General features: G+C 42.0%; 1 protein-coding gene across 1 annotated transcript; it reads right to left on the reverse strand.

The window, feature by feature from the left end:
• Positions 1 to 3,705: 3,705 nt before the first annotated feature.
• LOC110523908 (solute carrier family 71 member 1) lies at positions 3,706 to 27,189 on the reverse strand. The gene is made up of 12 exons (XM_021603046.3): positions 26,824 to 27,189; positions 23,348 to 23,446; positions 17,821 to 17,883; positions 17,310 to 17,437; positions 12,716 to 12,830; positions 11,919 to 12,137; positions 11,665 to 11,778; positions 11,026 to 11,097; positions 10,537 to 10,649; positions 10,105 to 10,202; positions 9,505 to 9,668; positions 3,706 to 5,575 (listed from the first exon to the last, which is right to left on the reverse strand). The coding sequence occupies exons 1-12, from the start codon at positions 26,902 to 26,904 to the stop codon at positions 5,333 to 5,335; spliced, it is 1,509 nt and encodes a 502-aa protein (XP_021458721.2). The 5' UTR covers positions 26,905 to 27,189; the 3' UTR covers positions 3,706 to 5,332.
• Between the last annotated feature and the right edge of the window lie 408 nt (positions 27,190 to 27,597).

Genomic DNA, 27,597 nt, shown 5'->3' on the forward strand with positions numbered 1-27,597 from the left:
TGTGGTCTCTTTGGTACAATTTACACCAGGTATGGGGTAAGTTGAGCCACGGGACAGGGTGTTAAAGGCGCTTTCAAATGTCTTTATTGAATGAAATGCTAACACTACCTTTTTAAAATCATGTCTATGTCTATTTCCCAAACATAAACACAATCAGCATAGTTTTTTGTTGTTGTCAGGTAATTGTTTTAAGCATTTTTTAACACAGGCTTAACACCTAACAAACACGTTAACATAGGCAAAGCCCTGTTATCTCATATCCTAGCGAAAATGCGTTGCATTAAACCGGTCAAGAAAACACTTACATTTGCTCAATTTACCATTGGAGCAACTTACCCCAAGGCAAACATTTAGTCTATATTAGCCCACACAGCTACAAGGTTGCACTTTCATGCTTGGTTTAGGACCTCATATTGAAGCTTATAGAGACCCCAACTGATGTATAGAACAATCTTAAAATGATCGACTTTGCTTTAGATACAAGCATCATGAAACCTCGAACAATAAATTCCTTTGACTTCTTGAAAATCTGTTGTTGTTTTTTTTAGATCTAGCTTGCTTATCACCTTTTCCATGTGGTATCTTCCTTCACAGACTCCATGAAATGATGGCCTCTTCCTAAATATTTGGTCAAATTATACATTTGTGTATGGTTTGCTAGAAACCCCTTTGGTTCAACTTACCCCCACTGTTAACCTCCTTCGGACATCAATTTATGGATTCTTGGTCAAGATACTTCATAACAGGATTGGGGTTGGAGGTGACAGATGGTAAAGCTTTACCTTCTCCTGCTCACTTCAACAATGCGTACAGGTCCCATAGCATAGAAAACAAGGACATGACTGGCAACCCGTAAGGGCAAAGCAGAAGCACTGACACATTCTACTGTCTGAGCACAGGCAATAACCAATCAATTGTCTGGAATAAAACGGTATACCTAATATGCTGTCCATCATATCATTTCAGGGACAGTCAAGAAGACATGCTGTATATGTAGCTGTGTCTTTCTGTCCCATTGGCCACTTTGTTTGAAATATAAATACTTTGAAAAGTTCACATACAAGTATGACACATTTTTGGAACTTTCTAATATTATACTCTTTTCAAAATCCAGATGTCCCATGGACAGCTATTTACTATTCATGTATTCAAACAGGAATCTTCTTTAGTAAATACTCAACTTAACACAGGCATGAGCCTCGATCGATCGATAGATCGAAAGATAGACAGATACAGAGGGGCAAAAAAGTATTTAGTCAGCCACCAATTGTGCAAGTTCTCCCACTTAAAAAGATGAGAGAGGCCTGTAATTTTCATCATAGGTACACTTCAACTATGACAGACAAAATGGGAGAAAAAAAATCCAGAAAATCACATTGTAGGATTTTTAATGAATTTATTTGCAAATTATGGTGGAAAATAAGTGTTTGGTCAATAACAAAAGTTTATCTCAATACTTTGTTATATACCCTTTGTTGGCAATGACAGAGGTCAAACGGTTTCTGCAAGTCTTCACAAGGTTTTCACACACTGTTGCTGGTATTTTGGCCCATTCCTCCATGCAGATCTCCTCTAGAGCAGTGATGTTTTGGGGCTGTTGCTGGGCAACACAGACTTTCAACTCCCTCCAAACATTTTCTATGGGGTTGCGATCTGGAGACTGGCTAGGCCACTCCAGAACCTTGAAATGCTTCTTACGAAGCCACTCCTTCGTTGCCCGGGCGGTGTGTTTAGGATCATTGTCATGCTGAAAGACCCAGCAACGTTTCATCTTCAATGCCCTTGCTGATGGAAGGAGGTTTTCACTCAAAATCTCACAATACATGGCCCCATTCATTATTTCCTTTACACTGATCAGTCGTCCTGGTCCCTTTGCAGAAAAACAGCCCCAAAGCATGATGTTTCCACCCCCATGCTTCACAGTAGGTATGGTGTTCTTTGGATGCAACTCAGCATTATTTGTCCTCCAAACACGACGAGTTGAGTTTTTACCAAAAAGTTATATTTTGGTTTCATCTGACCATATGACATTCTCCCAATCTTCTTCTGGATCATCCAAATGCTCTCTAGCAAACTTCAGACGGTTCTGGACATGTACTGGCTTAAGCAGGGGGACACGTCTGGCATTGCAGGATTTGAGTCCCTGGCGGCGTAGTGTGTTACTGATGGTAGGCTTTGTTACTTTGGTCCCAGCTCTCTGCAGTTCATCCACTAGGTCCCCCCGTGTGGTTCTGGGATTTTTGCTCACCATTCTTGAGATCATTTTGACCCCACGGGGTGAGATCTTGCGTGGAGCCCCAGACCGAGGGAGATTATCAGTGGTCTTGTATGTCTTCCATTTCCTAATAATTGCTCCCACAGTTGATTTCTTCAAACCAAGCTGCTTACCTATTGCAGATTCAGTCTTCCTAGCCTGGTGCCGGTCTACAATTTTGTTTCTGGTGTCCTTTGACAGCTCTTTGGTCTTGGCCATAGTGGAGTTTGGAGTGTGACTGTTTGAGGTTGTGGACAGGTGTCCTTTATACTGATAACAAGTTCAAACAGGTGCCATTAATACAGGTAACGAGTGGAGGACAGAGGAGCCTCTTAAAGAAGAAGTTACAGGTCTGTGAAAGCCAGAAATCTTGCTTGTTTGTAGGTGACCAAATACTTATTTTCCACCATAATTTGTAAATAAATTCATAAAAAATCCTACAATGTGATTTTCTGGATTTCCTTTTCTCATTTTGTCTGTCATAGTTGAAGTGTACCTATGATGAAAATTACAGGCCTCTCTCATCTTTTTAAGTGGGAGAACTTGCACAATTCGTGGCTGACTAAATACTTTTTTGCCCCACGATAGATAGATAGATAGATAGATAGATAGATAGATAGATAGATAGATAGATAGATAGATAGATAGATAGATAGATAGATAGATAGATAGATAGATAGATAGATAGATAGATAGATAGATAGAGATAGATAGATAGATATAGATCTAGAGTGCACAACTACTTCCGAATGAGGAAGGGAAAACAACTTGGCATTGTTTTTCATGTGGGGGGAAATACTAGTTTCAAAAGCCTAACTTGTAGGGATACAGGACTACTATCCTTAATAAAAGGTGCAATATGCAGAAATCACTTCGCCATTTCCTGGTTGCTAAATTTTGAATAGTTCGCCTAATTTCAGTTTATGTGACAAAACAAGCAATGCATAGTGTGGAGAATCATTGCACCATCTAAACCGCTGTGAAATAGTATTTTCAGCTGTTTGAAGCTGGTATACAAAACTGAAAGTAAATTTTGATGCAAAAATTAAACAGAAAGGGAAGCGTAGAAATAGTGCACATAGAACAGATCTACGGCTTAGACGCTTTCAATGAGAATGACAGATCTATAACTCATATTTCTATGTGAATTTGGTCAGGTAGACCAAAAAGTTACAAATAGCAGCTTTAATTCAATACAGTATGTACATATAAAACATGAACTATGGACATTTACACATTGTGACAACCTCACAGAAAAGAGAAGGATGATTGTGTACCATAATAACGTGCAACTCATGTATTTGATCGGATGAAATAGTTTTCACTTCATTTATATTTTATAAACCCTGGGTTAGTTCAATTTGACTCTTGGGGTGTGAAAACTATTTGAGCTAACGATGGTTTTGCTGATGTTAAAATCCGACTTCAAAATAAGGAATTTGAAAGCTGAGTTAGCTAGTAACACTTGGACATATTTATTGAAGGAAAAAAACAATGATTGAAATTCATGATTTTGTCATCCAAATAAAAAAAGGAAACCTCACCTTATATCCACCCCTATAATATACTTCAGAGTAAGGTTATACTTAAAAGACCATGAAGAATCCTCCCAAAAATTACAAAAAGAAAACCAGTAAAAATGTGTCTCACTCAAAGTTGAATATAATATATTTTTACTACCAAAGTAGCCTAGACATTTCAGTCAATATGTTGCAGAATGTTAGCAATATTATTTTTACAGCATGGATAACAGGGTTGGGTCAATTCAGGAAATACACTAAAATTCAAACTCGAATTCCAATTCTCTTCAATGCTTTTCAATGAGGAAAATGTGGAATACTTTCTAAATTGACTGGAATTGCCCCCAGCCCTGATGTATAATATCAATAAAATACATCATAAATACATCTTATAAATTATATTCTTCAAGATAAAAAACTTTTTTTTTATACAGTAACAATCAAGATTTCACAGACTGAACAGAAACCGCAGGGCACTGCATGAAACCATAACGCTCAGCAACAATTATGGCATCATTAAACACCTCAATTCTGCCTCAACATACTGTAGTTCCATGTTCTCACCATACAGTAACACTTTTAGCAGTTTCTCTAGGAGCGGTGGTTCAAGTACCAAAACTCTGCACAATAAAGTGTGAGATGAGATCTTGGGAGTAAAAAAATTACATCAACATCTCATCTTCCTATGCCAACTACTCTACCATCCTAATCCCCCATGTCTCCCTACCCCTTATAAGACAATGATATGATAAGTGCTCTCTGAAAAAAATGTGAGTTGTTGTAAGGCTTGTGAACAGAAGATCCCATGGAAATGTCGGACTAATATCTGAGCCCTTTTATTATGCCATAATCGTACGACTGCTCATAGTGACAGAGTTCCTCTATGAACAGTCTTCTAAAGTAAATATGTTAAGTGTTGTTGACTACTGGCACAGTTCTCCTTCTTGTAATCAAAATGATGCGCAGCGGAGTTTGAAAATGCGTTGAAGCAATAAAATGCAGGGCACAGCAAGCTCTTTCTGTTCTACCTCCATTAAACATAGTGCTATAAAAAAAATTTAAAAAAAAAAACGCTCAATCTCCCCAGCGGGCAAAGCTGGTTGAAATGGCATCATTACAACCAGATTACAACCAGTAACCAGTTTTGCCCGCAGGATCCACTATCTCCGCTATCTCTCCTTTCAGACTCTTGCAGCAAAAACAAGGTCCAGAGTCCTATAGGTGAAAAACTAAAAACACTGGGGTAACCATCCCCCAAAAGATCACAACATCATAAACAGTTTATCAAATCCTCGTAAATAAATAAATAATTACTAGTTCCTATTGGGTAAGGGCGGAGACAGGGGCGAAGACCAGGGAATTAATGGTTGGTTGTGCAGTGCAGAGTTGCACACAAAATTGAGTTAGGTTAGCTAGGCCCCTGTCCCATCCCTATTGCCCCCTTTCTCTCTCTCTCCTCCTCCTCCATTGGGGATAGATAGGCTACATAATTGGCGTGTTGGGGTAGTTCCCATAGCTGGGTGTAACAATACCAAAGCCGCCTGCTGCCCGCCCTCAGTCACACAATGCTGTCCTGCAGCAGGGGCTCAAAGTCCTCGTCGCTGGTCGGCACCTGCGTGTCCTCGTCGCTGCCCGGCAACGGGGTGTTGATGTGGACGCCAGCGAGCGTGGAGGTTTCCTTGGAATCGGCGCAGGTCACAACTGGAGGCTCAGTGTGTTCGGGGATAAACAAGGCTACCAGGAACGCCACGACAACCGTGCACGAGCCCAGGAGGAAGGGAGGGCCGGGGATCAATGATTTCTGTATGGAGAGAGACAGTATATTATAGATATGAAGAGTTTGATTCCAAAACACGATATAGCCATTTTCAGAAATGTTGGCAAATTGACATGAATTAAAAACACATCTTGTGAAAGACCTGGAGCTATAATTCTTTCATCTTACCATGACATGAGTTAGTGAAAACCCAGACATGATTTTGACCAGGTATACATCGACCAGTTAAATCAAGGTGAAAGCTATGATCCATTATTGATGTCAATTGTTAAATTCACTTTAAATCAGCAGAGATGAAGGGGAGTTGACGGGTTAAATAAGTATTTTTAAGCCTTGAGACAGTTGATGCATGGATTGTGTGTGTGTATCATCCAGATGGTGAATGGGCAAGACAAAAGATTTAAGTGCCTTTGAATGGGGATTGGTGGTAGGTGCCAGGCGCACCAGTTTATATCAAGAACTGGACGCCGCTGGGTTTTTCACGCTCAACAGTCTCTCGTGTGTATCAAGAATGGTGAACAACCCAAAGGACATCCAGCCAACTTGACACAACTGTAGGAAGCATTGGAGTCGACATGGGCCAGCATCCCTGTGAAATGCTTTCCACAACTTGTAGAGTCCATGCCCTGACGAATTGAGGCTGTTCTGAGGGCAAAAGGGGGGGTTGCAACTCAATATTAGGAAGGTGTTCTTAATGTTTTGTACACTCAGTGTATACTGCAAGGTCATTTTATTTTAGAGTGACAAAATGCTATATATCCACCCCAAACAACAGAACTCCCGATTGGGTTTTAAACAGTTACATGTAATAAAGTAGGCCTATCTATACATAAATAAATATTAAATGATCCCAAACAGTAAGTCTGATTACATGTAAAATAGCCTTTTGAGTGACTAAAATATAACCCATAATCTTTATTGGGGCTAGAAATGTTCAAACGAGCAGGAAGTTTGAAAATCCAGGAGTCGATGGAGCAGTTGGAGGAGGGAGATCGGAGTGAGATGTTGTTCAGGTGTATTCTGCACCACACTCGCCCTGAAGAGCGTGTCATCAGTCAAACCTGGGCCGGCTCCACGCACCAGGCCTCCAGTGCGCTTCCTCAGCCCGGTACGTCCTATGCCGGCTCCCCACGCTTGCCCTGAAGAGCGTGTCATCAGTCCGGTGAAACCTTTGCCGGCTCCATGCACCAGGCCTCCAGTACGCCTCCTCAGCCCGGTACGTCCTGTGCCGGCTCCCCGCACTCGCCTTGAAGAGCGTGTCATCAGTCCGGTGAAACCTGTGCCGGCTCCACGCACCAGGCCTCCAGTGCGCTTCCTCAGCCCGGTACGTCCTGTGCCGGCTCGCCACGCTCGCCCTGAAGAGCGTGTCATCAGTCCGGTGAAACCTTTTGCCGGGTGCACGCAACAGGCCTCCAGTGCGCCTCCCCAGCCCGTCCGTCCTGTGCCGGCTCCCCGCACTCGCCCTGAAGAGCGTGTCATCAGTCCGATGAAACCTGTGCCAGCTCCATGCACCAGGCCTCCAGTGTGCCTTCCCAGCCCGGTAAGTCCTGTGCCGGCTCCCCACACTCGCCCTGAAGAGTGTGTCACCAGCCCTGAGCCTCTGCGCCGGTGCCCAGTCCAGGCACAGCGTCCTATCACGCTCCATGGCCGGAGCCGTCCTCTGCGCCGGTGCCCAATCCAGGCGCGGCCTCCAGTCCCGCTCCATGGCCGGAGCCTTCCTCTGCGCTGGTGCACAATCCAGGCGCGGCTTCCAGTCCCACTCCATGGGCGGAGCCTTCCTCTGCGCCGGTGCCCAGTCCAGGCACGGCGTCCAGTCCCACTCTATGGCGGAGCCTTCCATAGGTCAGGGTATGACTAGGGGGTGTTCTAGTCTTTAATTTCTGTTGGTGTGAGTATGGCTCCCAATTGGAGGCATCTGATGATCGTTGCCTCTAATTGGGGATCATACTTAGTGTGGTCCTTCTCCCACCTGTGTTGTGGGATATTGTTTTGTTTAGTGCTGATGTGTGTTACGCACTGCACGTTTGTTTATTTATTCGTTCTTTGAAGTTTCACCTTAATAAATATGTGGAACTGTACGCACGCTGCGCCTTGGTCCGCTCATTTCTACAACGAACGTGACAATCACATAGCCGATTTATTGTATCCAGAGTATACAATGTGTTTTCTCTTTTTGGATATTTAAGCAATTTTTACTAGGTTTTCTGCTAGGATAAAACACAGGAAGCTTACAGATAACTCATCCAAAGGGCTTTGACTTCTCAAACACTGCAGAAAGCTTACACAATATGATGCCCCGTCACCTTACTAATTTAGAAACTTACTTAGATAGCAAGCTAAACTTAGGTGTCACGTTAAGGCAAAATTTGTTATTTTTAATACAGGAAAGAAATATTAAATGTGTAAGATTTCTCTTGCTGCGTTTTGTAAACGCGGATCTAAAATGCTTCTTATTGTAATTTCTGCCCAGCATCAGACATCGTGCTTCTACACCTGCATTGCTTGCTGTTTGGGCTTTTAGGCTGGGTTTCTGTACAGCCCTTTGTGACATCAGCTGATGTAAGAAGGGCTTTATAAATAAATTTGATTGATTGATGAACTGTCTGAAGGCACTGTATCTAGAGAGTTGGGACAACTTTTTGATTTAAAAAAAATACTGTTCTAATTCTAGGCATTCAGAAACATGGCATTTTTTAAAAATATATTCCCTGAGTAATGATAATCAGCTGCGAACATGGCTGCCATAGAATGTTGTCGTGTCCTGTAAATGCATCATAATGCAGAAAACACAATGTCCCAACTCTCTATACACATGGCTCTGGATATAGCTTGTTTTGGTATGAAACAAGTGTGTCGCATATCGCCTTTAGCAACAAACAAAAAAATGGTGGTATCCAATTGTTAGTCGTTACTGTCTTGTCTCATCGCTACAACTCCTGTACGGGCTCGGGAGAGACGAAGGTCGAGAGCCTTGCGTCCTCCGAAACACAACCCAACCAAGCCGCACTGCTTCTTAACACAGCGCGCATCCAACCCGGAAGCCAGCCGCACCAATGTGTCGGAGGAAACACCGTACGCCAAGCGACCTGGTCAGCGTGCACTGTGCCCAGTCCACCACAGGAGTCGCTAGTGCGCGATGAGACAAGGACATCCCTACCGGCCAAACCCTCCCTAACCCGGACGACACTAGGCCAATAAAAAACACATTTTAAAGAACATCTAAAGAAAACGTTATAAAAGTATGAGAACAACCATAATTCAAACACATAGAAAGGGATCCCTAAGCATTCATTTCAGACAGCGACCCATGAGCATTCATTTCAGACAGCGACCCACGAGCATTCCTTTCAGACAGCGACCCACGAGCATTCGTTTCAGACAGCGACCCACGAGCGTTCATTTCAGACAGCGACCCACGAGCATTCATTTCAGACAGCGACCCACGAGCATTCGTTTCAGACAGCGACCCACGAGCATTCCTTTCAGACAGCGACACACGAGCATTCCTTTCAGACAGCGACCCATGAGCATTCCTTTCAGACAGCGACCCATGAGCATTCCTTTCAGACAGTGACCCACGAGCATTCGTTTCAGACAGCGACCCACGAGCATTCGTTTCAGACAGCGACCCACGAGCATTCCTTTCAGACGGCGACCCACGAGCAATTTCATTTCAAAATGTGTGTTTATCGTGTTTTGTGAATCAAACCCTTCAGATATAACTTGTTTTTCTGTAGGAACTTGACTTCACATTCATATAAAACACAAATAACATAATCCATCTCTGAATAAAGAAACAGAATGATTCAGTATTACAGCTAAGGAAATTAATTGCAAGTGCTTACTTAGAAATAAATATGTTTTAAAGCTAAAGAAGATAGATGTATACAGCTAGTCTGCCTGGCCCGAGAGGCAGAATGAGAATGTGATATTGGTTTTAGTAATCCAGTTACCTCAGCCGGTGGGTTTATAGGTATAGGGTCGATGGGGTATTCTCCCTGGATGGGGTCAACGGTGTTCAGCTCTACGTTGAACATGAAGAAGATAAGGCCATACAGCGCTGGGCCCAGACCGTTACACAGGCCCCGGATACCAGTGATCATTCCTTGCACCAGACCTGAGGAGAGAAAGGTTAGTCGTTTATTTGTCAATAACGATGTGTAAACACATGTATCTACATAGACCATCTGCGGTTCCTGGGCAGAACACACAAAACAGCATGACATCACAGAAAACACAGCATATACATAACCATCCATGAGGGTCTGGTTCTGATAAAAAGTCTATTATAAAAAATTCAAAAATTCAAACGATAACAGGATTTGTCTGCTATGAAATCAAACAGTCAACTTTAAAAACATCCATGCATTCATATGCTGTGATGTGTCTTAATGGAACATGGAACAATGGAACAATGGAAAAATGTCTCCAAAAATTAAATAACATTTATTCACTTTCAAAAAAGGGCAACGGCGGACGAAAGGTAGTACCGTAGAGAACGGGATGAATGGATAGATTACATACAGTAAAAGGCAATAAGGGGAATGTTTTACCCTGCTTATCTGGGTCTGCGCTGTGAGACACCAGGGCGCTCACTGCAGGAAAGGTGATACTAGACATGGCTGCTACTGCACCCGCAGCCCACATCATCCTAAAAACCACAGCGAGAGAGAAAGAGACACAGAGGAGACAGTGGTTAGCTACAGACACATACAGTGCGAGACATCACTTAGCTAAATGGACCCACTCTAAGGAGTCGCACCCTCCGGACCAGCCCTACTGAGCATGCTCAATGATCTTTGACAAAATCGATTCCCGATCCTCCTTCTCTTTTCTTTTCATTTTAGATAGATTCTAAAGACGAGGGAGAAAGATATACCAGTAGCTACATAAACATACAGATTTTGACATGTAACACATTTTAGAACAGCTTTGTCAATCATACTCCACTAACTACAGTGAAGAGAGAGTTAAAGGTGACCCACCATGGCTCTGACCCAAAACCGTACCAGGCCAGCTGTAGAATCTGGAAGCCCAGCCCCAGTAGAACTGTGTTCTTGTTCCCGATCGTTCTCATCAAGACTGTCAGGATAAGTGTCTGCAACGACAAATAATCAATGAATCAAACAAATGTATTTATAATGCCCATTTTGTATCAGAAGTTGTCATTCGTGCTTTACAGATTGCCAATTAATTTCTTCAGAAATATTGTATGCATAGGAATGACACGAGTTGCTACATTACATTGGAATGCTTTTGTTTTAAGTAGGATACACCGGGCAGCCTCAGGCTATGTCGACATGATTTACATCTAAACGTGGAGCTAGATTAAATACATTCCAAAGGACAGTCACACAGTTGAACTGAGACACATGCTGTTAACCTAAGAACGGATTGTTCGTTAACACATTGCAGTTCCCCACAGACACAGTTAAATGGACTAGCAGAAGGTCACCATTGAGTCAGATACGTACCTGGGCTATGATGGAGAGGATTCCAACCACCCCGATGAACACCGCAATCGTTGCCGATGAGAAGTTAATGACCTGAGTCGGGGTAGAGAGAAAAAAAGAAAGAAAGCGAGAGAAAGAGAGAAAGAGAGAGAGAGAAAAAGAGAGAAAGAGCGAGAGAAAGAAAGGACAGAGAGAAAAAAGAAAGAACGAACGAAAGAACGAACGAACGACAGCATTAGCCTCTCTTTCTCTCTTTGCTCCAAGGGTCCAATGCAAAGTAACAGAACTATGCTAAATGACTAGCACTTGAATGTGCTCAATGGAGATAGAGCTGTACACGTGGATCTAAAAATAACAGCGAAATAACACTCTCTCTATAATTATAGTCACCATACTAAAACGAACTGAACCAGAGTTACTGAACCAGAGGTACTTTGAACACTGTGCGCTGAAATAACTTTGCTGTTCTTCATCTCTTGTTGTTGCACTTGTAGTTTATGTAGATGATGTTATCATTTGCAATATGGCATGTCTTTCTTAATTTCCCCTAAGGGGATAAATAAAGTTGTACTGAATTGAATCTCATGTTTACTGCCAGATGGTGCAGGTAAATGTAAAGGAGTTGTCCTGCCTAAGACACAGGACAAGCTGGATATTTACCTGTCTAAGGTAGAGAAAAAAGCTGGAGTATTGGCCAGCTTCGGGTAGGTAGGATAGGAACACGGTTATACAGATGAGAAGAACCGTGGGATCCTTCCCCACTTTCCTCATCGACTGCAAACAAGAGATAGACCAAAGACTTTTAAACAACAGAAAGACACCAAAGTCTTTAAAAAAAAGGGCACACCCTAATGAAACCATTAGCTGATGTAGCCTTCTCAGCATAGCATGGCATGCCATGGCATAGCACTCACCTGGAAGGGGTCGGCCTGCTCCCAGGTGATGGGTGCACCCCAGGTGTTGAGCCTCATCTTCTCCGGGAGGGACTCTGGCACGGCCAGCAGGATGAAACAGATGTCTGCCAGAGCAACCAGTGTAGCCACCAACACCACCAGGTTGTCACCGTAACACGCGGACAGGTACGCCCCGATGGCTGGACTCGTCACCAGGCTGGCAGCAAACGTAGCCGATACCTAGGGACACAGTAGGAGAATTTAGTTTCAAACACACAGTTGTTTCGAGGTCAGTTTATATTTCATCATGATAGTCCACTCAGTGACAATTGTCACTGTTTTCCATCGATGCAGTCATTTTTTTTTACAAGTGGTTGAGCTACAAAGGAAACTGAATTTATGTTCATTCAATGCCAGGGCTCAAAATACAAAGAGAAAAGGGAGGGAGAATTCAATGGGATATGGTATACTACGAGCATTTGGCTGCACCTGCTACCATCTACTGATCTGTGTGCAGAGCCAATAAACTTTGATTTGATTTACTGCATGCTGTGACCTCAAGGGACCCATCATGACACAGCAGTATGAGATATGAAAACCACCGTGTGAAGGATAGGCTTGCAGAAACGTGACACTACCTACATCTATTCTCAGCACAAAAGGGCACTTTGCATGACCCTTATAGAATTACAGAACTTGATCTTTACTCACATAGATAGAAAAGTTCAATTATCCACTACCCCTCTTCCCCAATCGACATGGGAATCAAATGAGACAGATACTGGGCATCATAACAAAACATAGAAATCACTTTTTACCAATCCGTATGCGGTGCTTCTCTCATGCTCCTCCGTGACATCAGCGACATAAGCGAAGATGACAGAGAAGGTGACAGAGAAAGCCCCTGACATGGAAATCGCTGCAAAGTACCACCTGAGGGAGGGAACATTGTCAGTTTAGACTCTTTTCAAACTGCCAGTCAGTCACATTCAAGCAAGTGCATTTCACACCATGTACTTGACAAACAACATCAACAAATACTCATTCAGACTCTAAAGATAGAGATTCCGTGACAGTCTTAAAGTGTTTACCAATTACAAATGCTGACTAAAATTGGTAAAAAAAAAAAAACTGGTGTGTGCATGAGGGATAATATAGTATTTTAATCTAAAAAAGCACTGTTACATTTGGACAAAGACTACACTCTTAGACAAAATTTGCGAGGGATAGGGTTCTACCATCTGAAGATCCCTTTTTGGAAGACAATGGTTCTTTGTAAGGCAAAGCGTTCTACCTAGAACCTTTAATTTCCTAACAACTGTTTTTTGGGAAAAGGGTTATTTGATGATTCTTGGTAAGGCAAGAAAGATTCTTTGGAAGGCAAGAAAGATTCTTTGGAAGGCAAGAATGATTCTTTGGAAGGCAAGAATGATTCTTTGAAAGGCAAGAAGGGTTCTACATACAGAGCATTCTGAAAGTATCCAGACCCCTTGACTTTTTCCACATGTTGTTGCGTTATAGCCTTATTCTAAAATGTATTAAATTTCGGGGGTATTCAATCTACACACAATACCCCATTATGATGAAACGAAAACAGGTTTAGACATTTTTGCAAATATATATATTTTTTGTAATTAAAACGGAAATACATATTTACATAAGTGTTCAGAGCAATACTCAATACTTTGTTGAAGCACATATAGCACCTATAGCAGCGACTACATCCTCGAATCTTCTTGGGTGTGACATTACAAGCTTGGGAGTTACTCCCATTCTTCTCTCCAGATCCTCTCAAGCTATGTCAGGCTGGATTGGGAGTGTTGCTTCACAGCTATTTTCAGGTCTCTCCAGAGATGTTTGATCGGGTTCAAGTCCAGGGTCTGGCTGGGCCACTCAAGGACATTCAGAGACTTGTCCCGAAGCCACTCCTGCGTTGTCTTGGCTGTGTGCTTAGAGTCGTTGTCCTGTTGAAAGGTGAAGCTTGGCCCCAGTCTGAGGTCCTGAGCGCTCTGGGGCAGGTCTTCATCAAGGATCTCTCTGTACTTTGCTCCATTCATCTTTCCCTTGAGCCTGACGAATCTCCCAGTCCCTGCTGCTGAAAAACATCCGTTCTCAACTGGCAGCTTCATTAAATAGTACCCGCAAAACACCAGTCTTAACGTCAACAGTAAAGAGGCGACTCCGGGATGCTGGCCTTCTAGGCAGAGTTGCAAAGAAAAAGCCATATTTCAGACTAGCCCAAAAAAATAAAAGATTGGAAAAAAGTGTACGGACAGACTAATCTAAGTTTGAGGTGTTCAGATCACAAAGAAGAACATTCGTGAGACGCAGAAAAAATGAAGATGCTGGAGTGCTTGACGCCATCTGTCAAGCATGGTGGGGGCAATGTGATGTCTGGGGGTGCTTTGGTGGTGGTAAAGTGGGAGATTTGTACATGGTAAAAGGGATCTTGAAGAAGGAAGATCACTCCATTTTGCAACGCCATGCCATACCCTGTGGACGTAGCTTAATTGGAGCCAATGTCCTCCCACAACAGGACAATGACCCAAAGCACAGCTCCAAACTATGCAAGAACTAAAATGACTGGCAATGCACAAACAATACTGTACAAAACAATATAATTATTGAGATAAACCAGCATGAGAGAAATATTGAACTTTATTAATGTTTCAATGGAACCAACCAAAATCATACAATTATTTAATACAAAATAAATGACATTTTTTCATAATTATTGGCACTCCTCATTTAATACTTAGTGCCACCACCTCTGGCAAGGATAACAGCATGGAGTCTTTCCTGTAATGTTTGACAAGGTTAAGGAACACATTTGGAGGGATTTTTGGACCATTCCTCTATGCAGATCCTTTCAAGATCTTTCACATTCTTGGGTTTGCGCTTATCAACTGCCCTCTTCCACTCAGCCCACAGGTTTTCGATTGGATTGAGGTCCGGCAACTGAGATGGCCATGGCAAAACATTGATTTTGTTGTCACAGAACCATTACTGTGTGGATCTTGAAGTATGTTCTGGGTCATTGTCTTGTTGAAAAGTCCACCTGCGGCCAAGTCCCAGCCTTCTGGCAGAAGCAACCAGATTGTCAGCCAAAATTGCCTGATATTTGGTGGAATTATTTATGCCGTCAATCTTAACCAGTGCCCCTGGACCTCTGGAATTAAAACAGCCCCAAAACATCACTGACCCCCCTCCCTGTTTCACCGTGGGTATGAGGTGCCTCTCCTTGTATGCATCTCTGTTTCGATGCCAAACATGCCGAAGCTGTATCTTACCAAAACGTTCAATTTAGGTCTCATCTTACCAGAACACCTTCTTCCAGTCAAAATTTAAATGACTTTTGGCAAACTCCAAGGGCTTGGGGTTAGAAAGGACTTTCTTCTGGCAACCCTTCCAAAGTGCCTGTGGTTGTGGAGGTGGCGTCTGATGGTTATTTTTGAAACCTAGTGACCCCAAGGCCTGCAATTCTTTCACAGTGATTCTTGGGGATTTTGGGCAGGCAAGCCCCCCTCCCCAATGTTTATATATATATATATATATATACATATATATATATATATATATATATATATATAAACATTGGGGAGGGGGGCTTGCCTGTTTTGCATGTTATTTTAATACGTGTCACATATCAGTTTGCAAACAATGTAGAAAATGATATATATATCATTGAGTTAAGAAAGCCGCATACAAACATTGACTGTTTCTTGTTTTCTTGAGTAAGGCAGCTCCAAAATGCAGGTGTTTCAGCCTCGCTCAGTGTTTTCTGTGGTGGTAAGGCACACCAGCAGAAAATAGGAGCATTGCACTGTGAATGGCTCAGCATTTCACCGTGATTGGCTCAGTGTTCTGTCACTCATGGGGACACATGTCACCTGCCTTTAGTAAGGGTAGACATCAAGAATGTGAGCCCTTTGGATCCTGCCATAGACTTAGATTAGAAGTGCCCTTCCAAAAATGCTCAAGGTCATTTGCCACATATAAAATGACGTCAAATCACGTTATATCTACAGTAGCTTTGATTGGATCATCAACATAAATCAAGTAGACAATCTACTGACAAATCCTTTTTAATCATTGTCATATAAAGAGAAATAATGAAGAGAAATTATAGATAAAACGTAACGGTGCTCATTAGCCATTGGACATAAAAATGACACAACAAGTTGGAAATCGCAAATTCAACAATGAGTCGTTTAGAAGGAATCACTGGCTAACTGCAAGTGTTGCAGTTAGCCAGTGATTCCTTCTAAACGACTCATTGTTGAATTGTTAGTAGTTGTTAGTAGTTTAGCAGTGTGCCGCTATCAATTTTTCAGACTCACGTGATCAATGACAACCGAAGCTGTGTTTAGTCAAACAACCACCTGAATGGTTTGATATTGGTTTCGGTAGAAAACATAAAGACTGGCCTCCCGGGTGGCGCAGTGGTTAAGGGCGCTGTACTGCAGCGCCAGCTGTGCCATCAGAGTCCTGGGTTCGCGCCCAGGCTCTGTCGTAACCGGCCGCGACCGGGAGGTCCGTGGGGCGACGCACAATTGGCCTAGCGTCGCCCGGGTTAGGGAGGGCTTGGTCGGTAGGGGTGTCCTTGTCTCATCGCGCACCAGCGACTCCTGTGGCGGGCTGGGCGCAGTGTACGCTAGCCAAGGTGGCCAGGTGCACGGTGTTTCCTCCGGCGCATTGGTGCGGCTGGCTTCCGGGTTGGATGTGCGCTGTGTTAAAGAAGCAGCGGCTTGGTTGGTTGTGTATCGGAGGACGCATGACTTTCAACCTTCGTCTCTCCCGAGCCCGTACGGGAGTTGTAGCGATGAGACAAGATAGTAGCTACTACACAATTGGATACTACGAAATTGGGGAGAAAAAGGGGTAAAAATAAATAAATAAATAAAATAAAAAATAAAAAATACATAAAGACTACCCTGTTTGGGATGTCATATATAATCATTTGGCTGCTAAATTCCCTAAATTATTTTGACCAGCAGGTGCCACTAGTGTACACTTTGTTGAGTATAAACCTATTTTCGACACAACGGGCTGTACATGTAGGTAGGGGTAAAGGGACTATTCATAGATAATAAACAGCAATGTAAATAGTCCGGGTGGCCATTTGATTAATTGTTCAGCAGCCTTATGGCTTGGGGATGGAAGCTGTAATAGAGGGTTCTAGGAAGAACACTTCAAAGAGGGTACATAGAGGGTACTAGGTAGCACCAAAAAGGGTTTCCCTTTGAGGACAACCCGAAGAACCCTATGTGGTTTTGCGTTGACTTTTTTTCTAACTGTATATTTCATGTTTAAATGTGCTTATTGTTTAATTCTAATCAAATAAACAATGAATACTAAACCAAATCACAACAGTGGGTTTTTTTCTTGGCCAGCAGAAACGGGCGGTCTTACCAGGGACTGAGTCTCATAAGCGGGATGGGGGCGCAGGTGAAGAACACAGTGACCAATAGGAAGGACCGTCTGCCCCACACGTCTGACAAGGCACCAATCAGAGGGGCGCTCATGAAGGACAGAAGACCCTGTTGAGGAGGAGGGTGAAGAGGGTAGGAGCCTCTGTTAAAATTGCCATGGTTACCGGGAACCCATAATGAGAAGGCTCATTCATCTTTAAAGGAAATGAGAGCGAGCTTGATTACAATCATGTTGCAGCACAAAAATGGCTCGTTTTATGACCTATAATAAACCTACAATAAACATGCACTTGATATGAAATAATAAGATACTGAAAAAAGATCAGCTAGAGTACACAGAATAAAGAATGTGCTGCTTTTGTTCAACTCTATGGGGGGGTTTCCTCTGTAGCATAGAGGTGATCAATAAATGGCATAGTTGGTTCATTTTTGGGGGGGATATACTGTTCGTAGTCTTTGCTAAATAGTTATTTCTAAGCCTGATGTCTTACCTTCACCCCTTGAATGAGACCATTCATCAGAAACGTGTGCTGTGGAAAAGTTTCATGTAAAACCTGCAAAGAACAGAGAAACCACAAACATCTTAAACAGGGATGTTCGATGGAAAGGCTGCCAAGAAACCATAACAGTTACAGACACACACACACACACACAAGCATTTTAACAAGACAAGAAACCTACCCTAAAAAACAACACAGGTGCGTTTTACTAGACCATTCAAAAGGGAAGGTTGACAGAGAGGGTAGATAGACAGAGAGAGAAGGTGAGAATAGAAAGATGAAGAGGAAAATAAGTGCAAGAGAAGGATGACTGTACAGTGTCAGAAAGAACAAGATAGAGAGCGATAGAGACCTATAGACAATTAGTATTTCTGTAATTCCTCATTACCTCCTTTCTCGCCTCCTTCTCAACCGTATTGGAGGGAAAGGCCAAGGGCCCTCGGTCCCAATGAGTTTTGAGAAGATTTATCTCAGTTAACCCAGAACACTCTGGGTCCATATGTGTTAAGAGAATAGATAGAATGAGGACCGGAACGGAATAGGAGTAAAAAGCTCCACCCTGTCTCTTTGCAAGTTAAGGGAAAGTCTATGGGCCAAATGTCCCCTCCACTTCCAAAATTTGAAAAGATGCTCACACCTGCGAAGTCATGATTTGTCCAAAGCACCAGAACAAATGCTGCTAATTATCTCATGCATCCCCTTGTATCATGACAGACCTCCGGTACCATTTACAGTTGAAGTCAGAAGTTTACATACACTTAGGTTGTAGTCTTAAAAACTCATTTTTCAACCACTCCACAAATGTATTGTTAACAAACTATAGTTTTGGCAAGTCGGGTTAGAAAATCTACTTTGTGCATGACACAAGTAATTCTTCCAACTATTTTTTACAGACAGATTATTTCACTTATAATTCACTGTATCACAATTCCAGTGGGTCAGAAGTGTACATACACTAAGTTGACTGTGCCTTTAAACAGCTTGGAAAATTCCAGAAAAAGATGTCATGGCTTTAGAAGCTTCTGATAGGCTAATTGAAATAATTTTAGTTAATTGGAGGTGTACCTGTGGATGTATTTCAAGGCCTACCTTCAAACTCAGTGCCTCTTTGATTGACATCATGGGAAAGTCAAAAGAAATCAGCCAAGACCTTAGAATAAAAATTGTAGACCTCCACAAGTCTGGTTCATCCTTGGGAGCAATTTCCAAACAGATGAACGGTATCACGTTCATCTGTACAAACAATAGTACGCAAGTATAAACACCATGGGACCATGCAGCCGTCATACCGCTCAGAAAGGAGACGCATTCTGTCTCCTAGAGATTAACGTATTTTGGTGCGAAATGTGTAAATCAATCCCAGAACAACAGCAAAGGACCTTGTGAAGATGCTGGAGGAAACAGGTACAAAGGTATCTACAGTATATTCACAGTAAAATGAGTCCTATATCGACATAACCCGAAAGGCCGCTCAGCAAGGAAGAAGCCACTGCTCCAAAACCGCCATCAAAAGGACAGACTACGGTTTGCAACTGCACATGGGGACAAAGATAGTACTTTTTGGGGAAATGTCCTCTGGTCTGATGAAACAAAAATAGAACTGTTTGGCCATAATAACCATTGTTATGTTTGGAGGAAAAAGGGGGTGGCTTGCAAGCTGAAGATCCCCATCCCAACCGTGAAGCACGGGGGTGGCAGCATCATGTTGTGGCGGTGCTTTGCTGCAGGAGGGACACGTGTACTTCACAAAATAGATGGCTTCATGAGGAAGAAAAATTATGTGGATATATTGAAGCAACATCTCAAGACATCAGTCAGTAAGTTAAAGCTTAAAGCTTGCTTGCAAATGGGTCTTCCAAATAGGCAATGACCCCATGCATACTTCCAAAGTTGTGGCAAAATGGCTTAAGGACAACAAAGTCAAGGTATTGGAGTGGCCATCGCAAAGCCCTGACCTCAAGCCTATGGAGCGAGCAAGGAGGCCTGCAAACCTGACTCAGTTTCACCAGCTCTGTCAGGAGGAATGACCCATAATTCACCCAACACATTGTGGGAAGCTTGTAGAAGGCCACCCGAAACATTTGAACCAAGTTAAACAGTTTAAAGGCAATGCTACCAAATACTAATTGATTGTGTGCAAACTTCTGACCCACTGGGAATGTGATGAAAGAAATAAAAGCTGAAATAAATCATGCTCTCTCCTTTTATTCTGACAATCCACATTCTTAAAATAAAGTGGTGATCCTAAAAGACCTCAAACAGGGAATATTTACAAGGATTAAATGTCAGGAATTGTGAAAAACTAAGTTTAAATGTATTTGGCTAAGGTGTATGTAAACAAGATATTATGAAAAGATCGATGCGAGGAATCAAGGCCATTTTGTTTTAGAAAGAGCCCTACACTCTTAAAAATAAACGTGCAATAGGAGAACCATTTGAGGGTGTCTGAATGAACCATACATGGGATGGTTCTTTGAATAAACATACAAAAATGCAAAACTAGACATGTTTCGGCCTTCCAGGACCAGAATTCAATAGACTTGCTGTAGGGTTTCAAGGCCTATTTGCATATTTCCCACGGTGCCTTTCAGGTGAATTTTTGAGTTAGCACCCATGAATGTGTTTGCTATTGACAGAGACATGCTTGTTGCACTCATCCAATTTCATTACTCAGCCTTTTAACCAAGAGAGATCCTTAAAAAAATTAAACATATTTCATAAGGATTTATTTTTCAGGGCATAGTTTTACCCTAATACAGTGGCCTGAAACTCTTGGTTTACAGGCCACATTAGGCTTGAAAGTTACATTATGCTGGCTTGCAAAGTGATGTGTAATTCCCATTGGAATCCAGCCACAGTGGGGCTAATCAACATGTAGGATCTTTGTATCCTTCTGCAACCTGCATCCAGAACTATTTCCAGGGTTGGGAAGACTAAAATATGAGACTACCTTAAACATCTAAACTGGAACAACCATTTCAGTAACATATGCAATAAGTCCAAGTAACCGATTGGAATAGTTTAGAACAATTTATGTTATTTATATTTGAGTAGCTTGATATGAATTAATCAATCAATGTACATGCAAATACATAGATATTGAAACAAATATATATTTTTAACCATTAATCAACCGTATACAGTGCCTTGCGAAAGTATTCGGCCCCCTTGAACTTTGCGACCTTTTGCCACATTTCAGGGTTCAAACATAAAGATATAAAACTGTATTTTTTTGTGAAGAATCAACAACAAGTGGGACACAACCATGAAGTGGAACGACATTTATTGGATATTTCAAACTTTTTTAACAAATCAAAAACTGAAAAATTGGGCGTGCAAAATTATTCAGCCCCTTTACTTTCAGTGCAGCAAACTCTCTCCAGAAGTTCAGTGAGGATCTCTGAATGATCCAATGTTGACTTAAATGACTAATGATGATAAATACAATCCACCTGTGTGTAATCAAGTCTCCGTAAAAATGCACCTGCACTGTGATAGTCTCAGAGGTCTGTTAAAAGCGCAGAGAGCATCATGAAGAACAAGGAACACACCAGGCAGGTCCGAGATACTGTTGTGAAGAAGTTTAAAGCCGGATTTGGATACAAAAAGATTTCCCAAGCTTTAAACATCCCAAGGAGCACTGTGCAAGCGATAATATTGAAATGGAAGGAATATCAGACCACTGCAAATCTACCAAGACCTGGCCGTCCCTCTAAACTTTCAGCTCATACAAGGAGAAGACTGATCAGAGATGCAGCCAAGAGGCCCATGATCACTCTGGATGAACTACAGAGATCTACAGCTGAGGTGGGAGATTCTGTCCATAGGACAACAATCAGTCGTGTATTGCACAAATCTGGCCTTTATGGAAGAGTGGCAAGAAGAAAGCCATTTCTTAAAGATATCCATAAAAAGTGTAGTTTAAAGTTTGCCACAAGCCACCTGGGAGACACACCAAACATGTGGAAGAAGGTGCTCTGGTCAGATGAAACCAAAATTGAACTTTTTGGCAACAATGCAAAACGTTATGTTTGGCGTAAAAGCAACACACCATCCCCACTGTCAAACATGGTGGTGGCAGCATCATGGTTTGGGCCTGCTTTTCTTCAGCAGGGACAGGGAAGATGGTTAAAATTGATGGGAAGATGGATGGAGCCAAATACAGGACCATTCTGGAAGAAAACCTGATGGAGTCTGCAAAAGACCTGAGACTGGGACGGAGATTTGTCTTCCAACAAGACAATGATCCAAAACATAAAGCAAAATCTACAATGGAATGGTTCAAAAATAAACATATCCAGGTGTTAGAATGGCCAAGTCAAAGTCCAGACCTGAATCCAATCGAGAATCTGTGGAAAGAACTGAAAACTGCTGTTCACAAATGCTCTCCATTCAACCTCACTGAGCTCGAGCTGTTTTGCAAGGAGGAATGGGAAAAAATGTCAGTCTCTCGATGTGCAAAACTGATAGAGACATACCCCAAGCGAATTACAGCTGTAATCGCAGCAAAAGGTGGCGCTACAAAGTATTAACTTAAGGGGGCTGAATCATTTTGCACGCCCAATTTTTCAGTTTTTGATTTGTTAAAGTTTGAAATATCCAATAAATGTCGTTCCACTTCATGATTGTGTCCCACTTGTTGTTGATTCTTCACAAAAAAATACAGTTTTATATCTTTATGTTTGAAGCCTGAAATATGGCAAAAGGTCGCAAAGTTCAAGGGGGCCGAATACTTTCGCAAGGCACTGTAGATCATGCTGGGAAATATGATAATGATGAGCATGGTTTTGGTTCAACTCTGGTTAGTAACACCAGTACTGAGGATATTTTAACCCACTGAGTGTTAATTTAAATCTTTACAGCCTTCATTGAATTCTTGAATCAACACAAAATATTTCAACAACCTTTCCAAATTCTGAAGAACCGTAGATGCCACATCAAGCACCCCACACTTAACTCAAAGGATATTTATCGCACAAGTGTTCATAAAGGAATCTTAAGAGCTGAGGAAGAAACATTTAAGAACCTTAATTTTTTTTCAGTGCAGATCACATGTCAAACTCATTCCAAGGAGGGCTGAGTGTCAACGGGTTTTCACTCCTCCCTTGAACTCCCCTCACCTGGTTTTCTAGATCTTAAGTGAAAGGACAAACAAAAAAGCTGCAGAAAGTAGGCCCTCCATGGAATGAGTTTGACACCCCTGGTGTAAATAGACCTGGAGAGACCTAGCTAGCCCAATTCTGATATTTTGCCAAATTACAGTCAAAAGAGCTTATCTGATTCATCAAAATACCAATTACTGGAAAAAGATCTGAATTAGGCTGATGTGTAAATGGAAAAAGATCATAATTAGGCAGAGGCAGTCTAACTCTGACGTTTTATTACACAAATTTGTATTTTGACCAATCGCATCAGATCTTTTCACATCAGCTCTTTTTCAAAGCTGATCTGGTTGGTCAAAATACCAATTTGAAAGATAGGCAGATAGGCAGGCAAGCCAGATAGAGATGGAACTCACTGTCAGCATTGGAGTGGTAAGGAGACCCCAGGCAAAGAACTCCAGGAAGATGACCACCACAGCATGGGAAACACTGGGTCTGCCAATACCCTGGCCCGGCTGCAACACAGTAAAGAAAGTCAGCCATATTAGAACATATTGTATTCCATGTTAAAACATACACTATGGAAATGAGCAGCTCTTACAGTGTTAGAAAAATGTAAACAGCTTTTCAAAAAGGTAACTTGAGATGATCAACATCCACCATTTCACCATAATCACAAAGCATATAAAAAAAAACATTATCAGGACCCTGTAAATCGGTTTGCTGCATTTGAGTGCCTAGACTTATTTTGACAAATGCAGTCTATTCTTTTGGGAAGCAGACATACAATATGCACTATTAGGAAAACAATTTACTAAGGCAACCATTAATTGAGCTCCACTCTATACTGTAGATCGTTCTTCTGAATGGGATGGTCAAGAGGAGTCCAAACAAAAATTATCAATAAAAAAAGCCCACTGCTTCTCTGTCAATATGAATCAGTCACTTTGCTATTTGAAGACATCCACGTGGCCATTGTCTCCCAGGACACCCCTGAGCAAGGACAGACAGCAGTGGTATTTGAGGAAGGCAGTGGCATAGAAAAGATAGATAGATTAGCACAGGCCCCTAGCTACTTCACAGCACAGCGTGAGGCAGCCTGCAGCTTGGGAACTTGGGACATGGCCGTTATATAACTGTGGAGACGAGATGGGCCCCCCAACTCCCTAGTCCTCATAACTTGAGTGCACCAAGTTTGCTGTGTGTATGTAATATGTATGCGTGAGTGAGGACTGGAGGAGATTGAGATGTGATTGTGTTCTCAGCTCGCTGTCACGCAAAGAGCAAATCACGTCATCGTCACCTAGTCTAATCTGAGAAATTAGACATACAGTGGGGCAAAAAAGTATTTAGTCAGTCACCAATTGTGCAAGTTCTCCCACTTAAAAAGATGAGAGAGGCCTGTAATTTTCATCATAGTTACACTTCAACTATGACAGACAAAATGAGAAACAAAATCCAGAAAATCACATTGTAGGATTTTTTATGAATTTATTTGCAAATTATGGTGGAAAATAAGTATTTGGTCACCTACAAACAAGCAAGATTTCTGGCTCTTACAGACCTGTAACTTCTTCTTTAAGAGGCTCCTCTGTCCTCCACTCGTTACCTGTATTAATGGCACCTATTTGAACTTGTTATCAGTATAAAAGACACCTGTCCACAACACTCCAAACTCCACTATGGCCAAGACCAGAAACAAAATTGTAGACCTGCACCAGGCTGGGAAGACTGAATCTGCAATAGGTAAGCAGCTTGGTTTGAAGAAATCAACTGTGGGAGCAATTATTAGGAAATGGAAGACATACACGATCACTGATAATCTCCCTCAATCTGGAGCTCCACGCAAGATCTCACCCCGTGGGGTCAAAATGATCACAAGAACGGTGAGCAAAAATCCCAGAACCACACGGGGGGACCTAGTGAATGACCTGCAGAGAGCTGGGACCAAAGTAACAAAGCCTACCATCAGTAACACACTACGCCGCCAGGGACTCAAATCCTGCAATGCCAGACGTGTCCCCCTGCTTAAGCCAGTACATGCCCAGGCCCGTCTGAAGTTTGCTAGAGGGAATTTGGATGATCCAGAACAAGATTGGGAGAATGTCATATGGTCAGATGAAACCAAAATATAACTTTTTGGTAAAAACTCAACTCGTCATGTTTGGAGGACAAAGAATGCTGAGTTGCATCCAAAGAACACCATACCTACTGTGAAGCATGGGGGTGGAAACATCATGCTTTGGGGCTGTTTTTCTTCAAAGGGACCAGGACGACTGATCCGTGTAAAGGAAAGAATGAATGGGGCCATGTATCGTGAGATTTTGAGTGAAAACCTCCTTCCATCAGCAAGGGCATTGAAGATGAAACGTGGCTGGGTCTTTCAGCATGACAATGATCTCAAACACACCGCCCGGGCAACGAAGGAGTGGCTTCGGAAGAAGCATTTCAAGGCCTAGCCAGTCTCCAGATCTCAACCCCATAGAAAATCTTTGGAGGGAGTTGAAAGTCCGTGTTGCCCAGCAACAGCCCCAAAACATCACTGCTCTAGAGGAGATCTGCATGGAGGAATGGGACAAAATACCAGCAACAGTGTGTGAAAACCTTGTGAAGACTTACAAAAAATGTTTGACCTCTGTCATTGCCAACAAAGGGTATATAACAAAGTATTGAGATAAACTTTTGTTATTGACCAAATACTTATTTTCCACCATAATTTGCAAATAAATTCATTAAAAATACTACAATGTGATTTTCAGGATTTCTTTTCTCATTTTGTCTGTCAAAGTTGAAGTGTACCTATGATGAAAATTACAGGCCTCTCTCATCTTTTTAAGTGGGAGAACTTGCACAATTGGTGTCTGACTAAATACTTTTTTGCCCCACTGTACATTGTAGCCAGGCCTAATGGAGATTGAATCACTGTTTTCTTACCATGCTGTGAAAAATAGACTTAGGCCTAAATGTTAATTTGTGTTGTTTGCTACAAATTAAACCACTGATCTAAAATGAATGTCCCAATCCACTTTGCTGTGATAGCTCAGATTGCATAATAGAATAGAATCTTGTTTATTTTTAAATTAGGCCATCTGTAATTTTGTTTTTGGTCCAGGTCCCCTTTCCAAGGAAACACCATGGTAACACCTTCTATGGTCCTCACAGCTGGCTATTGGCTAGTGTTTAGCCTATGAGGAGGTTTAAATCCGAGGGCACTGTGGGACACACAACTTGCCTGGAACACCTCCAACATCATCAACACCAACAGTTCATGAAAGGATAGAGGTTACTGCAATAAAAAAAAGTGTCTTATTTTTATTGCAGGGGATCTGGACTCTATTATCTATACATAAAATAAACTAATAGGCTTTAAGCATTTTTATGGCATTATCATGATAATGCACCAGTCAATGAATATGATTATGGAATTATCATGCAAACAGATTGCGTTGAGAGGGTGTTATGTAAAACAGTAGGCTAATGGCAGCCGCATGACAATGTTATAGTCTTCATTCAATACGCTGTCTGCAGCTAGGCCGACTGAAAGACGCAACCCCGATATATTGCCGGACGCGTCCTTCCAATAGAGGTTGCAATGTACCCATCTCCTATCTCTATCTATTAACAAATTGATACAAATTTCAAAGATGTTTGGCAATAGCATTACGGAAAACTGTGGTGCACTGTACGCTGACAGAGCCGTAAAATGTTTCACAAGGTACAGTATCTCGAGCGCAATAATGTCAGTTTATGTCATAACCTGCCGCTACCGCAGGCGCACTCACAGCTGATGTTGCATCCTTTGCCGTTTATGTAAAAATCAGTTACATTGTTACATACACATTCCCGGTTACAATTGGTAGGATACCGAAATAAAGACAATTAATTCACATACCGTGGGCCCATCTTTCATGATAATTTTCTTGACCAACACTATTCGGCTGGTACCCTGATGATCTTTCTCTCCCGGAGCCATCTCCTCATTACATTTTACCGGAGTTACATAGAATCCATGCTGCGTAGGGATCTTCGGTGCACCCGTTTCGTCCAGGATGCCTTCTGATTTAGCCTTGAAAGGCTAGCGGTTATTAAATGACGTGTTTATAACCCAGTAGCCCAAACCGAATTGACAACACCGGCAAATGTACAAAATGGATATTGCACACGTCCTCTCGAATCTCTCTCTGTGCCGAGGACAGCGCACTATGCGATTGAATTTTAGAGAGGAGCTGAAGGACTGACTGTGGATCAGTGCGCGGTTTAATGGCGTCATTTTATGCATCGGCTTGATGTAGGCTGAAGGTTGGAAAAGCTGGTCTGAAATCAGATTTATGGCTAAGCAGCGCTTCTTTCTGCAGCCACAGTAGACTACGGGAAACCACGTGGCACTTGTCTATTAAGGTTTATTCTCCCTCTGGTACAAATAAAACATTAATTTGTGGTTAAATGTATTGAACTGAAAGTACATGACCTAATTTTGGCCTATTCTGATAAAACATGAGCTGTGATCAATTATTCAAAATAATATAATTGGGAGGCTATATGACGACTCTAGGAAGTATGCTGCATTGAATTCTATTGTTTTAGTCTTACATTCACTGTAAAAAAAAAAAGGTTATATCCACTTGCATTCTATTGACAAATCATGCAGTGTCTGTTTTTCTTCCAG

Source organism: Oncorhynchus mykiss, chromosome 5 (assembly GCF_057628025.1).
Source record: "Oncorhynchus mykiss isolate SJ-2025 chromosome 5, ASM5762802v1, whole genome shotgun sequence".
Lineage (NCBI taxonomy): Eukaryota > Metazoa > Chordata > Actinopteri > Salmoniformes > Salmonidae > Oncorhynchus > Oncorhynchus mykiss.

Bases quoted from the DNA above. Each gene is read 5' to 3' on its own strand.
- LOC110523908 (XM_021603046.3), bottom strand. From the start codon at position 26,904: ATGGCTCCGGGAGAGAAAGATCATCAGGGTACCAGCCGAATAGTGTTG. The intron at 17,884-23,347 runs GTGAGTTCCATC...TGTTCTTTGCAG, and splicing joins TTACCACTCCAATGCTGACA to GTTTTACATGAAACTTTTCC. The intron at 9,669-10,104 runs GTAAAACATTCC...TTCTCTCCTCAG, and splicing joins CGCAGACCCAGATAAGCAGG to GTCTGGTGCAAGGAATGATC.